Source organism: Lineus longissimus, chromosome 5 (genome assembly GCF_910592395.1).
Source record: "Lineus longissimus chromosome 5, tnLinLong1.2, whole genome shotgun sequence".
Taxonomy (NCBI): Eukaryota; Metazoa; Nemertea; class Pilidiophora; order Heteronemertea; family Lineidae; genus Lineus; species Lineus longissimus.
Genome location: NC_088312.1, coordinates 12,075,011 through 12,091,374, shown reverse-complemented (window position 1 = coordinate 12,091,374; position 16,364 = coordinate 12,075,011). Strand labels below are relative to the sequence as shown.

The 16,364-nt window shown below is 40.3% G+C and overlaps 1 protein-coding gene across 2 annotated transcripts; it reads left to right on the top strand.

The window, feature by feature from the left end:
• The first annotated feature begins 2,451 nt into the window (after nt 1-2,451).
• Nucleotides 2,452-11,261, top strand: LOC135488232 (uncharacterized). 2 transcript variants are annotated; one of them, XM_064772745.1, is made up of 5 exons: nt 2,452-2,545; nt 6,308-6,368; nt 8,059-8,192; nt 9,014-9,316; nt 9,861-11,261. In XM_064772745.1, the coding sequence occupies exons 3-5, from the start codon at nt 8,094-8,096 to the stop codon at nt 10,479-10,481; spliced, it is 1,023 nt and encodes a 340-aa protein (XP_064628815.1). In that variant the 5' UTR covers nt 2,452-2,545; nt 6,308-6,368; nt 8,059-8,093; the 3' UTR covers nt 10,482-11,261. The 2 variants fall into 2 exon arrangements, with proteins under 2 accessions (XP_064628815.1, XP_064628816.1); XM_064772746.1 differs by lacking the exon at nt 6,308-6,368 and having other exon boundaries at nt 2,506-2,545.
• Nucleotides 11,262-16,364: the final 5,103 nt, after the last annotated feature.

Genomic DNA, 16,364 nt, shown 5'->3' with positions numbered 1-16,364 from the left:
TCTTCGGTATCAAATGCTTTGGCTTCCTTAGAAACTCTGGGCAATCATCCATTGAAGGTCGTTTTCCTCCACTGTTTCCTTCACAACTATGCCAACAAGTCTCGGTTCCTCTGGCGGTGCCGGTCTGGGCCTTGTTACAGATCTGTCACAGATCTGTAACACTAACCACCAATTCTGACCTCGAGATAAACACCGGTGTGACACTGCTGTTAGTGTTACAGATCTGTTAAAAATCATACATTCTAACAGCTCCTGTAACATGCGGTGTTACACCTAACAGATCTGTAACAGGACATGTTAACTTAATCATAGCAAACTGAAATCTGTTAAGCTTGTTTTTTGAATAACTTTTTTGTTTCCAGACGAATCAGCTGGGGGTTTTCACTAAATTTGTTCGAAATAACTATTCTTACTGTCAAACATCTTGTCAGTAATGTATTCTAATTGTGGTAGATTTTAGAAACTTTAACCACTAGGTGGTTAAGGATCTGTTAAACGTTCTGGAGGTCAGAATACTGCCTGTTAGTGTTAGTGTTAGCAGCCATCTTTGATTGGTTTGTTGAATCCTGAAAGATGATTTTCGAGCCAGATTTGCAAGTTGTTGCTGTTCAGAGAGCTGAAAACTTTGTTCGCACACCTGCTAGTAGCACAGAACCTACAGAGAAGCACATACGACTCTCAGAAGAGCAGCTTAATGGGTTAGTGGACGAATTCCATGCCTGGAGAAATCAAGGCAGAGCCCTTCTTACCACCTCAAAGGAAATGATGGAAACTTTTCTCATGTACAGTGGAACCCCGGTCGGCGACCACCCCGCGAACACGACCAAAATTCTCCGGTCCCGAATGGTTTTCTCTCTAATTCTCATTAACTGGCCCTCGCTAACACGACCACCCCGGTACCCAGACCGCGACCACCAGCTTGGTCGGTCCCAAACTGCAAATTAACCCCGCTAACGCGACCATGAGGCCTAATTGCCGTAATCAACCATGACCACATCGTATCAATTGGCACCTTCTCGCAAATCCGTGTTGATAGTTAGCACCTCGAACACAATGACCATGGGAATCCATATGAAAATAAATGATGTGTAAGTGAGTTTGATCAAATGTAAGCGCAAATAAAATGAAGAATAAACTTTCTTTTTTTCGACTCACGGTTTGTTTTTCATCATTTAGTATTAAATGATGTCAAGAGGCATGCACACGTAGTTTTTAGGACAAATAAATTATGTTGATTAGTAAGAGTACCGATACTCAAAGTAAAGAATGCTTACTACGTCGTAATATTGATAAAATACGTTTTTAAACAGATGATTTAATCAGTACCAGTTCAAATTGGCTGAAGTTAAAGCAGGAAGACATCAGGAATAATTCTCAACATCTTCTCACATCACCTCTCTCAATGTTAGCGGGAATATTAGCTTGACATCAAGAAGGGCAGCTGCCGATGGTGTGAATGACATGCTTGCTCTAATTAGCATGCTCAAGTTTTAATGTAATGTTTGGTCTAATTAGCTCTCGTCAGTTTATTTACTCATTTACATAAGTTGTAAATTAAACGCAAAACACTCAAGAAAATGATTTTTTATTCGTGATATACACACAAATTATCGAATCACCCGGTGGCGTAGTCATTAATGCATGTCAATGTACACACAGCATATCTGCTAGGACGATGTTTTGGCGGGAAAACCTACTTATGATTCTTAAATTCACTAACGCGACCACCCCGGTAACACGACCACTTCGGCTTAGTCCCTTGGGAGGTCGTGTTACCGGGGTTCCACTGTATATCGCATCTGGTGGATATTACAGACAGGTTGGGTATGCTGTGGGCAAGGCAAAGCCAACAGTTATCGCAAATCTTCATCTTGTAGCCAGATTTTTCATGGACATAGCGCCTCAGCATGTGTTTTTTCCCCAGCCTGCTGAATTCGATGAACTCTGTCGTGATTTAATTGATATCAATGGGGATATTCGCCGAGTTCTGCTATACATCGATGGTGTGATTATTAGGATTCAGAGGCCAGATCACGCTGGAAATGCGTACTTCTGTGGTAGAAATGGAAAAAGCTGCGATTCCTTGAATTTGCAGTATTTAGTTGATAAGCATGCTCGTATTCGCCGTTAACAGGCTGTTAGCCAGAACTGCATGTTTGGTGGTTCAGGTTAACAGGGATGTTAACAGATCTGTAACACTAACACGTAACACATAACATACACGGAGTTCTGACCTCACCCATTGTAGTTTGACATTCTTTCAGAAATTAGTGTCACCTCAGATATGGCCAAGATATTGGGATTTTCTACTGTGCATTTGAAATACCTGGTAAGAGATACACCAGAATGCTTTTGATGAGATGACAATCAAACCAAAATAACTGATCTGGGTTCTTTGTCAATAGAATGCCTTGGAACTAGATCATTGATATGGACATGTGATCAGTGACTGATAATTTGAGGTAAAAAGGTTTAAAGTTGAATTCCCTGGATTCATACTGCGCCGACATGTGAACTAACGAGAACAGCGAACAAAATTGTAAAAGTAGGTGTTTTCAATTATTACAGGACGTTTATTCAAATTTGGCAGGCATAATATGTTTTATGCTTTCGCCATTTGTGACCCACCACGACAAAATCAGTTGAATGTCACATTATCAAGTAAACCTATTTTGTTCAATGCAAAGGAAGAACATTACATGTCGCAAGATAACAGCATCAAGACTTACTCATTGAAGGTGTTTCAGCCTTCATTTCTTGTAGTTTCACTTTCTCCAGTCCTTCTCCAGACAACTTCGAAATGGTAGTTGATAAAGCTTGGACTCAGTGAAACCTTGGAACCAGTGATAAACCTTGGAATAGTCAGTACTAAACCGTGGAATCACTGTGCAAGTACCGCGTGAAATCGGGTGCGTTCCTTCCGCGATTAATACCCTTCCAACTGCCAATCTCGTCCCAGCTGACTTTATTGATAGCAATTTGCCAGTAGTTCCAGAAACCAAATTTTTGTGGAGGATGACGTCATCATGGAATGCATTTGAAATGCGTTGTTGTCGTTAAAAAATAAACTTATATTCATGACGGGCGCAATTGCAAATATCTTATTTCTTTTCAATGAAAGCAAAAGAAAGGTTTTGTGATTGGTTTGTATTCCATATACTAAAATAAAACGTTTTTATTAGAAGACTCATTTTGTATATATAATGCTCTGATTAAGCTTGGTAGATAGGACAAACATGCACACGGGAATCACTAAAACATGTGTCCGCTTAGAACTGGTGACATCACGAAAATATATCTACATCCCTCGATGTGTACATGAAGATGTACGAAATCGCTCACAGCGAAGGAATTTGTTCACATTTTTCATCTCCAAACCCGGCTAAAACCTTCGGTAATAAACCTTCATCTACGTTTCTTGTCATGTTTAAGATGATGTACGGATAAGTGCCAGCCGGTATAACATGATGTAGTCAATCTTCTCTGTATCACCCTAAATGATCACCCTAAATGACCACACTAGGCCCCGTGTGGTGGCGTAGTAAGCGGAGCGCTGATTGGTCCATATTATGGGTGTGTGGTGGGCGTGTCGTGACGTGAATGCCTACATTTGGGAGATCAGTAATGTACACTGGAGGCGAGGTATGACTGGGTTGTTCTAAAATATAGATTGTTGAATCAGATATGCGACTGATTTCTAAACTACCGTCAAATTCAAATCTGATCATGTAAAAATAATCTCCAAATATTGATTCGTAACCACCTTAGGTTCCAATGGCATTATTACATGTTTTTATGCATTTTTAGGACTGATTCCAAGGTTTATCACTGGTTCCAAGGTTTCACTGATTCCAAGCTTTATCAACTACCCTTGGAAATACCACCACGATCTCCATGTCAAAAACTAATTGTGTCAAGCCTATCACATGAATTTATATGTAATGTAATGTAATGTAATGTAATATTAATATGCATTTATAAAGCGCATGTTCCAGGTCGTAATGATCTGCTCACATGCGCTTTACATATGAGACCAGGCCAGACTAACCAATTTGTAGTAGCCAATCACTTAGCAAGTTGATTACGATGTATCCTGAAGGGCCCAAAATTATACCAGTGAAATAATTGAATTGGTTTGTTGTTAAACAAGGACATTTTGCCAAAAAATCTCAAAACAGAAGTGCATGGCAACTAATTTAATTTCTATGATTTTCAAGTCAGTTTCACCATCCCAGAGAAGAGACCATGACAAAACGTTATGATGGGGAATCCCAAATTTCATTGCTGAGTCAGCCATTGTATATCAAGAGAATAGGCATGAAAATGATAGGCTTAACAGGGTGGTCCAGAAACCTTTTGATGATATGACAAGCTGTATGTAGTTGAACAACGGGCCATTGTAGTTTGACATTCTTTCAGAAATTAGTGTCACCTCAGATATGGCCAAGATATTGGGATTTTCTACTGTGCATTTGAAATACCTGGTAAGAGATACACCAGAAACCTTTTGATGATATGACAATCAAACCAAAATAACTTATCCGGGTTCTTTGTCGTCACGTCCGGATGCAATGGCGATGTCCTCTATTTGTGCAGATGACGTCATCACTGCCATATTGGACGCAAACACACCGTCTAAAATAGGACAGCAAAAGTAACAGTTCGCTAGAAGTTTTTGCTTTTTCGAACAATTTCTTTGGTTGTCATCAGCACAGGGGGGTCACGTCCCCCAAACCTCTCTCGGCATCCGTGCCTGCATGCATGCCATTAAATAAATTATTCATATTAACACTGAAAATGACTGCTCCCTCCCTCCAAGAGGTTTTGGAAATGGCAGTCAAAATCAGTGGTGTTTCAGTGTGGATTCAGTGTGCTGCGAAATATTTAAATTAACACTGAACCCCACTGCCAGCCCTGTGCATGATGCATAGTGGGGAGTCATTTTCAGTGTCAAAAGCAGTGGAAATCAGTCAGCCTAAATATTTAAATGAGCACTGCTTTTGACTGCCTTACCACTGATTTTGACTGTCTTACCACTGCTTATGACTCCCTAACCTCTATTTTTGATTGCTGTATAACTGTATGCTTTGGTATTGCGTGACTGAAAAACACTCCCTTTGACTGCTTTCCACTGATTTCAACACTGCCATAAAAATGTGAGGTAACACTGCAACCTGACTGAATCCTGACTGATATCACACTGCTTTTCGGTGAGGGGAGTGCCCTGGAACTAGATATGGACATGTGATCAGTGACTGATAATTTGAGGTGAAGTACATGTACTTCACTATTCTTTTACTTTGCTTTTTTGGGACAATTTATACAATAAAAGATGGTCAGTCACATTCTTCAGACATGTCTGCCGGTGATGATAAAGTGGACGCTGGCCAACACACCAACTTCAAATTCAAAATTATAGTTGATTTCCCTGGATTCATACTGCCCGACATGTAAACTAGCAATAGCAGCGAACAAACTTGTATAAGTAGGTGTTTACAATTATTACAGGATATATGTGCGAATTTGGCAGAAATTATATATTTTCTGTTTATTTTGGTTTTTTTTACCCAAATATACCTTGACCATTTCATTAAAATAACACATTTCCATATTCCTGGGGATATATCCTTAAAACTTTTCAATCACTCGCGACTGGTTAAACTTATAGGCTCAATCATTACCGGGGCAAGAAGTACTCTTAATAATTAATGAAATTTTCAGAATTAATTTGAATTTTCGCTAAGTATAACTCTAGAAAATTTGGATGTGTAAGGTTAACAATCAAGTAAACCACTTTTCTTCAATGCAAAGCAAGAAAAGAACATTTTGCAAAATAACAGCATCATGACTTATTCACTTAAGGTGTTTCAGTCGTCATTTCTGGTAGTTTCACTTTCTTCAGTCTTTCTGTACATGACTTTGAAATGTCACCCGGTCGTCTCTGTATCTTCGCTAAAACTCATTGCATCATGCCTATCACATGATTTTATATGAGACCAGCAGGCCAGACTAACCAATCAGTAGCCTATCACTACTTGGCAAGTGGGTACTAATGTATCCTGAATGGCCCAAAAATTATGTCAATGAAATAATTGAATAATATGTCGTTAAAAAAGAGGACATTTTGCATAGAAAGCTCAAAACAGAAGTGGCAATTAGAGACACTTTCATGGTTTTCGAAAAACTTTCACTATCTCAGAAGAGACCATGACAAAACGATATGGGGAATCCCAAATTTCATTGCTGAGTCAGCCATTGTGAGAGAGATTCAATTGATATGTTATTGTATTCTGGTGCATTCTTTCAGAAGAAGACGGAGAGCCTCAACAAGATCATCTAGTGCTAAACGAAATCGCAATTACAGCTCGGTAAGAAGCAGCATGGGGGTTCTATTTTCCTTGGTAGTAGTAGAGTCTCCAAATGCTATATATCATTGACAGAACCCATTCATTAGAGTTGGGTAATCCTAAAATTAAGTGTTGAGATCAAAGCAGCAATTTCACAAAACTTACGAGAGTTTTCCTTATCAAATATCAACTATCAGCTAAGTTTACTAGCAGAAAAAAAGGCAGGTTATTGAGGTCTCATAAAATTGACGTAACGGATTGGCAAGTTATACTGCAGTTGATAAGTTCTTTTTATCAGAACACAACTTGCTGACAATAGATCGTCACATATGTCTTTTGTTGTGATGGTGTGCCAAATAAATTACCTTCTTTAAGTTGTGATGTAGTGCTGTGTGCATACGGGTTGGATTCTGTTGAATTTTTCGTAGGTTGTGTAGGGAATATTTGATTGCTCCATGATTATACAAAATAAATGAACCCATGACTAACAAGCAGCACATTACCCGGCCAAGTGCAACTTCACTCAAAAGGGTCAAACCTATAACCCAAGTACCATGCACTTCATCACTTTTGAAAACATTTCATATAATTGAATCCTGAACCATGCACAAAACACCAACCTCATCTCGCTAATCACACTGAAATTATAAGCGCGCAGCAGAAAAGCCGAAGCCGAAGGCTTTCCCGCGAAGCGCTACTATGGTTAACGTGCATACGTATCCAATGTAAACAATGTTTCTCAAGTCCATGGATTCAATTCAAATGGCTTAAATTTGACTTAAAATGGCCGCCAAAAGAGATAAACGCGCGAATGAAGCAACTCGACTATTCTGAGCTCCGAGAGAACCACATGAATATTCACACTGTTTTTTAATCAAATTTCAATTTCAGGGGGGTTTGGGGGTTTCCCCCCGACATATGTGTTTTGATTTTTGATACTTTAGTAATAATATCCAAAAGATGCTTAAAATGGATATAATCCCAAATTAATGAAGCAAAAGACGGGCAGGCGTTGCAAATTATTTTCACATCTAAAAAATCCGCCATCTTGGATTGGTAATAAGCATGGAGGGGAATCTCCAGATGACATCGTTTCACTAGGAATACCCTCGGAATTGCCTCCACGGCGTGTGTATGCATTTATGGCGTATTTATGCGTACACTTTCATGATTCTACCGGTATTTGAGATCCTCAAAAACCTTGCATGTACCAAGGCACTAAATACACCCGGCCATAATACTATCCCTTTAATAAAGTGTTGTGTATTGGTTACGTTTGGTTTGGGGGGTTCCCCCCACCTAAAGGCGCTGCGCGCTTACTAGGGCACTGCACTGATATCATATGACTGACAACTATACTGGGATCTGGGTAGTTATACTGTCAGCAGTCACTAATGTGGTTGGTGTACTCACTTTAAATAAGGAGTGTCTCTCGACAATGTCGGCATGGCAAGTAGTTTACGGAGTTCCTCTATAGGGCAATAACTGGCAGCATTTAAAAATGGACACAAACATTTACAGACTGTTTGTGCACATCTTCCGTTGTATATCTTCACCCTTTATACAGGCATTATCTCAAGAAGTTCTCCTTTTTAGTCTATTATCAAGTGGACCTAATTTGGAAAAGCCGACATTTGTATGCCTATGTCCACTGAAAATGTTACACTAATGTCGAAATACTAACTAGTCTAGACTTAAATTTTGTTTACAGATATTGATCCAGAATAGCCAAGGAAGCCAGCAATAATGCAGTGCAAAGAGTGTGGCGAAGAAAAGCTCCTGAATGAATATCCAAGGGAAAAACTTACAAAAAACTGCAAGCACCCTTACCATCATTGCTTTGAGGTATGGTATCCATGATGATAATAGGTACTATTATCATAGCTGAAGTTGTCGCAATACATGGTACAACCAAAATATAAGAGTCAGCATCTTTGTAATGCTAAGACCACAGAGGACTGTCAGGATCTTGAACCAATCAAATATCGAGTTGTCTATTGACAATCTTGTTGACACTATAGTCCATTTAGTCTATTTCGTTTTTATTGATCTGAGCTTCAAAACCAAACAAGATTTTTCAGGATAGAGGATTGTCAATGAAGAAATTTTTTAAAAAATATCCAGGGAAACACACTGATCAGTTTGGGGGTAAACTGTTTAGGCCATAATTTGTTTCGAGGTTTTTTCCTACATTTATAATTGGCACATGAGTAGATGGAAATGAATAATTGATAACCTGAAGATTTCACCCGGATGGTCGAGTGATAAACTGTACAGAGAAGAAAATTCCAAATTCAATGAAACACATATATACACAAAACGTTTTTTTGTTGTCGCCATGGTTACCAAAATCAATAAATACTATTTGGTTTCAAAACCTAGATCAATAAAAACAAAACTTCAAAGAAATCTGACCAGTAGTTCGAGGTCCACAGCCCAAAACAAAGCGGACATCAAGGCTAAAGTTGGCACTCTTTGTTTGACATGTTTGATGCTTCAAAACTTTAGTTGACAAGCTTGTTTTAATAGTCTATTGCATGAAGTATGGTTGGGTGCAGTGGACAGGACAGACTTTGGCTATACATGTACTTTCATATTACAGGAAAAGTCACGTTATTGATGAAACAGCACTTAAAATGTCATGAATCACCCCTTTCTTCTTGCAGTGTGTCATTAAAGAGTTGAAGAGGACACAAAAGTGCCCAAAATGCTGTGCAGTTGTCCACGATTCTGAGGAGAAGATAAAGCTTTATGAAGCCCACCTAAAGCGTTTGTTCAAGCCCTATGAGAGAGCCAGACCTGTTGCTACTGGCGAGCATTTCATTCATGTTAGACGCCTGGACGGTGAAGAGAAGACATTCTCATTCAAACCTGAGATGACCATCAAAGAACTGAAAGAAAAAATCAAAGCCTACTGGAAATATTCAACAGGGAAGCAGTGCCTCAAGTACAACAAGAGGGAATTAGAGGTATAAAACTTAAAGTTAGAGTTTTGGGTTAGTCTAATATCAACAGCTGACCGGTACCCATTTATACACCTGGGTGGAGTGAGGCATAAGAAGACAGAGACCTTGTAGAGTCTCACACCTCCCCTCTGTTGTTGCATACAAAAGTTAATAGTTTTACTGTCCTAATATCAGTTTTTATGATGTATAGATGTAGGATGTAAAATAGTTTATCTGCTCCCTCCTCTAAGCCCTTTATCAAGATTTTACACCACAGGAAAACCATAAAAACTCAGCCCCTTAATCAGTTCTATTGTTACTCTGCCTGTATCAGAAGCAAATTGCAATACTCATTTGAAGACTGAATGAGCACTGCAGTTGCCAGATTTTGCACTCAGTTACGCATGTGCATGAATAACTTTTAATTTGGTTACAGCTCGGTATCTTGTTTCGCATCAATGGGCATGTGTAACCAGATGCATGGAAACTTTGTTCCGACTTCTGCTAACTGTTGTGTTGAATCGGAAATGAATATACAATTGCATGCTTTCTATTTCTCCTATTGCAGGCGTATGATCATGGACGATACAGAACATTTGAAGATTTTAGTGTACCAGGAGGCAGCACAATACATCTGATCATCAGACTTCTCAGTGTCCCAGACAACATTGACCATGCTGTCTTTGAGCTCCACTGGCATTATCCCAAAACATCGAAGAACTTATTCATTGATGCCTCTTGCTTTGTGTACAAAGGCTCCGAGTTGTTCGAAGTTGTTGATTTTGAGAATGAAGAAGGTAAAATTTGTGGTGGAAGTGTTAAGCATTCTGGTGATGACATGGATCGTATAAATCATATTGGTCGCCACTGTATTGAAGTGAAACTGAAACAGCTCCCAAAAGATGTAACTCACTTATATTTCTTGCTAAGCACATGGAATGCCTCCAACATGAAAGATAATTTCGATGCTCTGTCACTGAATTTCTTTGAAATAAGTGACATATTCACCCCCCTCTGCAACACAGTTTTACAACAAGAAAAACTGCACATGAAAGCAGTGATCGTCTGCTATGCCAATCGTGGTGAGAACTGCTGGTTCATTGACGAGGTCAAGATACCATGTGACGGTAATGTTGATGCCTATGAACCTATGAAAAAAGCAGTCGAAGATATGATTGCAAAGCTTTGAATACTTTTCTGCAGTTGGTGATTGATACTTCCCAGTTCAAATTAAGGTATCAAATCTATAAGACTATGAGTTCTATATTGTCATATAAACAACTCTTGTCCATGTAGTATCCCAGTTACATAATTTTGCTGTAATATATGCCTACACCTGAAATGTCAACAGATACAGTTACTCATAATGGGAACCAGTATTGGATTTAGTTTTAAAAAACAGCAAAATATAAGTCAACTTTCAGAATATTTCAATCTTAATCAATAGAGTAAGACTTGGGTATTTCAGACTGCCATAAACTGGATAACCGCATAATAGACTGGTCTTACACGTCCAGGTTCCAAGACAGGTGGTAATGTGTATAATGGATGCTGGTCCAGGCAAGTCCAATATTATATGCAGGTTTTACTGTATTTCAAATCTTAAATTAACTTTGAAAGATCTTTGATGGTACAACTGATTTGTCGGAAGTCTTCTCAACCATTAAATTACCCAGAATAAAGAATATGTGTCAGGGTGAATTCGTGCCGTCCACAAACATTTAATCCAGACATATTTTGAACAAGGCCACTGGGGCAGTTCGGTAATTAGTCCAGAAAAACAGTCAGATTAACTTGATGGATCATGTAATGTTCAATAACATATAAAGCGTATAGTGGAAGATTTGGGTCATTGATGTCGGAATAGTGGTTGGAGATGACAGTTATACATTTTTATGTGACAACTTTTATCTATTGCAATATTTGATCAATCAAAGCAAATTTTGATCATTATTTGAATTTGATGATATGTAACATGGTGTTAAATTAGATTTCATAATAAAAAGAAATTTATACAGTAATACAAGATGAGCTGTCACTTTCTTTTCGGACTGAGTGATTTAAAGGGGGCTATAGGCAGGAGCAGAGCAGCTAATTTGGCCATCTTCAGGTGACAAATATACACAGTAAGGGCCTTGTGTCATGTCAGATTCAGTACTTGATATATTCCTCGTACAAGCATGAATCATTTCGACGTACTGTGAGATGCGAGAGACCCCTATTGGCAACTTGGTGTAACTTTATCTTGCCTGCCTCGCTGCGTCCTTTATTTTCCTTTAAAACTCGGGCATACTTGAGTTTCAATGAATATTCGAGTAAAAATAATTTCACCTTCACGGCACATGGTCTGGATGTTTAGTTGGATGACTACAGATGCATGCCAGAGGGAAGTGACCAAGATTCTGGAGAAAATCTGTTGAATTTACAAAAAGAGATTTTCAACAGTGCACCCATTCATCATCCCCAATATCAATATCTGGTTGGAGTCATGGAGTCTCATCACAGCGTCGGCCAACCTCAATACATTCAAAAGTTCATTTTGACCACAACTTCTCTAGAATTAGGCCCGATGATCCAGCACAGGAAATTTTACTACACATAATTTGCACAGCGGTTTCGCACCATTGAAGAATTGTCATGATAAATGAGACAGAACAAACTACAGATGTTCTGTGGCAAATAGCGTCATCCTGATTTAGCATAGTGGTTAATATCCGGGACACCCTAAACTAAGAGCCAAGAGCCAAGAGCCAATAGTGTAGTGTATGTGCTTTCGCCCTCCAGGTTCCGACTCAATGCCAACGCGATATATCCTTTATATTCCTTATTTCCTCTTGCTTCCTTTGCTCGGTCTTTACTTGACCAGGGCCAAGGCTAATCTTCCTCTCTACAGCAAGTACCCCTTGGTTCACCTGGTAGCATTACATAACAGAGCCTGGTATGAGATGGCACAGGATGTTCCTATTGGCTGCTGTCATAGTGTCTTGTTCATACATTATCCATATATATGTATTTGATGTAATGCGCATGCTCACATATCATCTTAGTCGATAAAGTCACTTCATATATGGGAGCCATCTAGTTCACTTTATACTCTTTGATATGGTGTCAGAAGTAAACGTTTTTAACAATCATGGACGGCCTTAAACCCCCAAAACCGCCAGACTCGCCGAATCTATCAGAGACGTGGAGTAGATGGAAGCAGTTCGACTGGTATTCCACTGCCTCAGGACTCGGAGAAAAGGGCGAAAACCTCCAATGCGCCACGCTGCTACACGCCATTGGTGAGGAAGCTGCGGAGATCTTCGGGACTTTCGTATTTACCAACGATGAGGAAGACAAGAATGCTCCCCTCGTCAAGAAGTTCGAGGATTACTTCACACCTAAGATAAACCTGACTGTCGAACGACACAAGTTCAACTCTAAAATTCAACAGGACGGAGAATTTTTTGACGCTTTCTTGACAGAGCTACGCACTAAAGCGAAAACATGTGAGTACGGCAACCTCACGGATTCTTTAATCACGGACAGAGTTGTGTTTGGTGTGAGAGACAATGGTCTCAGGGAGCGTCTCCTACGAATGGCAAATCTGACTTTGGAGAAATGCGTTCGAGACATGTAAAGCTGCTGAACTTTCTAAAGCGCAGATAGCAGAGCTTGGCGAGACAAAGAACACGCCATAAGTGGGCATCAATTCTCTTCGCGCCAAAAACGGTGCCAGGCCATACAGACGCATATCGTATGATACAGTTCAGAAGGCCCGGAATATGCAGTGCCCCGTGCAGGAACTGTGGTCGGTCCCACCCACCACGCCAATGTAGAGCATACGGCAAGCGTTGCAGGGCATGTGGTGTTATGAATCACTTTGCGGAGTTTTGTATGAAGTCCAAACGTGAGAAAACTAGACAGCCGATCCACATGCTGGATGTTGATGATGAGCACGAGTATGACGTAGCAGATGAATTTGAAGAGTTTTTTATCAATGCGGTAACCAACACCGGTGCTACTGAAACGTCTCAATGGCAAATAATCCTGCCCCTCAATGACTCTAAATTGAAGGTCAGCTTCAAAATCGACACGGGCGCGCAAGCTAATGTCATTCCGTATCATATTTTTCGTAAGATTAAGAAGCCCCCATTACTCTTGGAGGCCGCAGTGAAGCTGACGGCATACGATGGTTCACACATAGCCATTCGGGGCAAATGCGTGATGAATGTTCGGTACAAGGAACATCCTACCCAGTGGAATTCGTCATAGCAAACGTACGGTCAGAACCTATTCTGGGAGCAAAACAAAGCATGGACCTTGGATTACTACAACGGATCTTTAACGTATGGATATACGAAACCAAAACCTGCTTATTCTGCAAATGTTCTTGACGAGTATGCAGATCTATTCACCGGAGTAGGATGAATTAAAGGAATAATGCATGGCATTGTTCTGAACGAGGAAGCTAGGCCGGTGATACATCCACCCAGACGCACACCTGAAGCAATCAAACCTAGGCTCAAGCAGACACTGTTAAAATTGGAAACCAACGATATTAAGTGAATACTGGATTCCTGGCCGTTGAATATGGAAAAGTATTCAACGGTTAAAACCATTATTTCACGAGGCGCTAGGAATCCAATATTGACTTTATCATACCTCAACCATTATTAGGCCCTGCTATCATTGTTGCATCCTTGACGAGGCGCCAAAATTTCATGGAAATAAAATTGACAGCAGACGCACTTTTGCAGCACGTGCTTTGCTCAAACCAAAACAAACCACGTCAACATTAAGTCAGTATGCCTACCTCACCCTGTGACCCAGCGCTAAAAAAAAACGACCGATAAGATGCCAGAATGTCCCTCCGTTACAACGTAAAAAACAGATTAACTAAGACTTACCTTATCTTTGTTCGTGTATCTTCCAAAGAAATGCATTCTTAATGGTTGTCGTCTCCAAAATTCCACATAAAATGGTGATTTTGATGCTTCAATCCTCACCACCGCGCCGCAAGTGTCGGCCATGTTGTTTTGAGGGGTGGTGGAGGGTGACGTCATCGCGCGGGAGCGTTGAATATTGACCATTGGCCGTGGAATATGGGATTATATTCAACGGCCACGTGACGCGAATGACGTGACGTGATTGGCTCACATACTAATGAGGTATGATAATGTGGCATATTGTGGCAATTTAGTGCAGGTTGAAAAATCAGATGCCTCTCTCAAGATTTGTCTTGATCCTATGGAGTTAAATGCAGCCATTAAACGTGAACACCATCCACTACCCACAGTGGATGGCATAAGCGCTAAGTTGGCAGGCTAATTAAGCTAGATGAAGCAAGTTCGAGACTTGTAACATTCAACACATGCTTTGGCAGATATCGATTTAAGAGATTACTGTTTGGGGTCGCCTCAGCAAGCGAGGTGTTTCGGAAAGTTCTAGCGCAAGTTCTTGATGGTCTGAATGTGGTGACAAACTCTATAGATGACATTCTGGTGTACGCGGATACAAAGGAGGAACACGATCGTAGATTGCGCAAAGTTCTTGACAAACTACGCGCATATGGTATCAGGCTGAATCGCAGCAAATGTAAAATATGCATAACAGAAGTAAAGTATGTCGGTGTCATATTCACTGGTGATGGGATAAAGACTGACCCGCTCAAGGTCGAGGCTATCACAGCAATGCCCAATCCATATGACAAGCCAGCTCTGATGCGATTCCTCGGTATGGTGACTTTCTTTGCAAATTTCATACCGGATATGAGCGCAATCACTGCTCCATTACGCAAATTTTTGCAAAAGGACTCCCGAGTGGTACTGGGATATGAACACGATAGCGCTGTTGAGAAGCTGAAATCAAAACTGACAGAGCGCCTTGGCCTACTTTGATCCAGCGAAACCGCTTGTGGTCACCGCCGATGCCAGTAAGGACGGGCTCGGTGCAGCCATCTTACAATCAGAGCATCCAATAGCATTCGCATCACGGGCTTTAACTACAGCTGAACAGAACTATGCGCAGATAGAGAAAGAGACACTTGCAATAACGTACGCGTGTGAACGTTTTCATCAATATCTCTACGCACAGCCTGAATTCTTAATTCAATCTGATCATAAACCACTCGAGGTAATTGTAAACAAGCCAATACACAAAGCGCCACCAAGAATAAAGAGATTCCTACTGAGACTTCAGAAATACCGCTTCAAGCTAGTACACGTTCCAGGCAAAGAAATGTATGTGTCAGATGCATTCTCTCGTGCCAACCTACCGGGGCAAACGAACAGTGACATGGAAAAGGAGGTTGAACTGCAGGTTCATCTTGTCGGTGACAATCTGGCAATCTCTCCGGAAAAGTGCAAGCAATTTCAGGCAGCCACCCTAAATGACGCTGTGTTGGTCAAACTGATGGACTATATCAATGAAACGGCCAGGGTCCATTGTGCTCACCGTATAGATATTTGGTGCTTTGGAATTCATCCAGGTTAAGAAACATTGTACACGTATAGTATATAGGTCAAACCAAAGTCGGTATGACATGTGATGTATCGTTGCTTGGAGTAAGTACCATAAGAATATCATCAAAAACAAGTCACTATTAAACGAGATATTGCACTTTTTACCTATTTTAGTTTTGGCCTCCTGGTGGCCAAGTTGAGTACCAGATCAGGTCGAAATTCAGTGTCAGAGGTTTCATGACGTAGGAAGTCATGTGTACCAAATTTCAAGTTCATAGCTTTAGTGGTTAAGAAATGTGCCATAGTTACACTTGAACGACCAATTTACGCCATTTGACCTCTGTGACCTTGAAAAGCACGTCAAATCAAAAACTCATAATATATGTGATGTATCCTTGCTAGGAGAACCTACCATAAATATGTTATTCAAAACGAATCACTAATAAGCGAGACAAGCCATTAGGCGAATATGGGTCGTCGTCTTGGCTAGGACTCTAAGATACCACAACATGGGAAGGAATATGTCGGATCATCATCTCGATTCATCACATATTTCGACACTTTGACACGCATCTTTTTCTAGCGAACACACAGACCTATATCATTGCTTATTGTGACAAACTCGG

Bases quoted from the DNA above. Each gene is read 5' to 3' on its own strand.
- LOC135488232 (XM_064772745.1), top strand. From the start codon at position 8,094: ATGCAGTGCAAAGAGTGTGGCGAAGAAAAGCTCCTGAATGAATATCCA. The intron at 8,193-9,013 runs GTATGGTATCCA...TTCTTCTTGCAG, and splicing joins CTTACCATCATTGCTTTGAG to TGTGTCATTAAAGAGTTGAA. The intron at 9,317-9,860 runs GTATAAAACTTA...CTCCTATTGCAG, and splicing joins ACAACAAGAGGGAATTAGAG to GCGTATGATCATGGACGATA.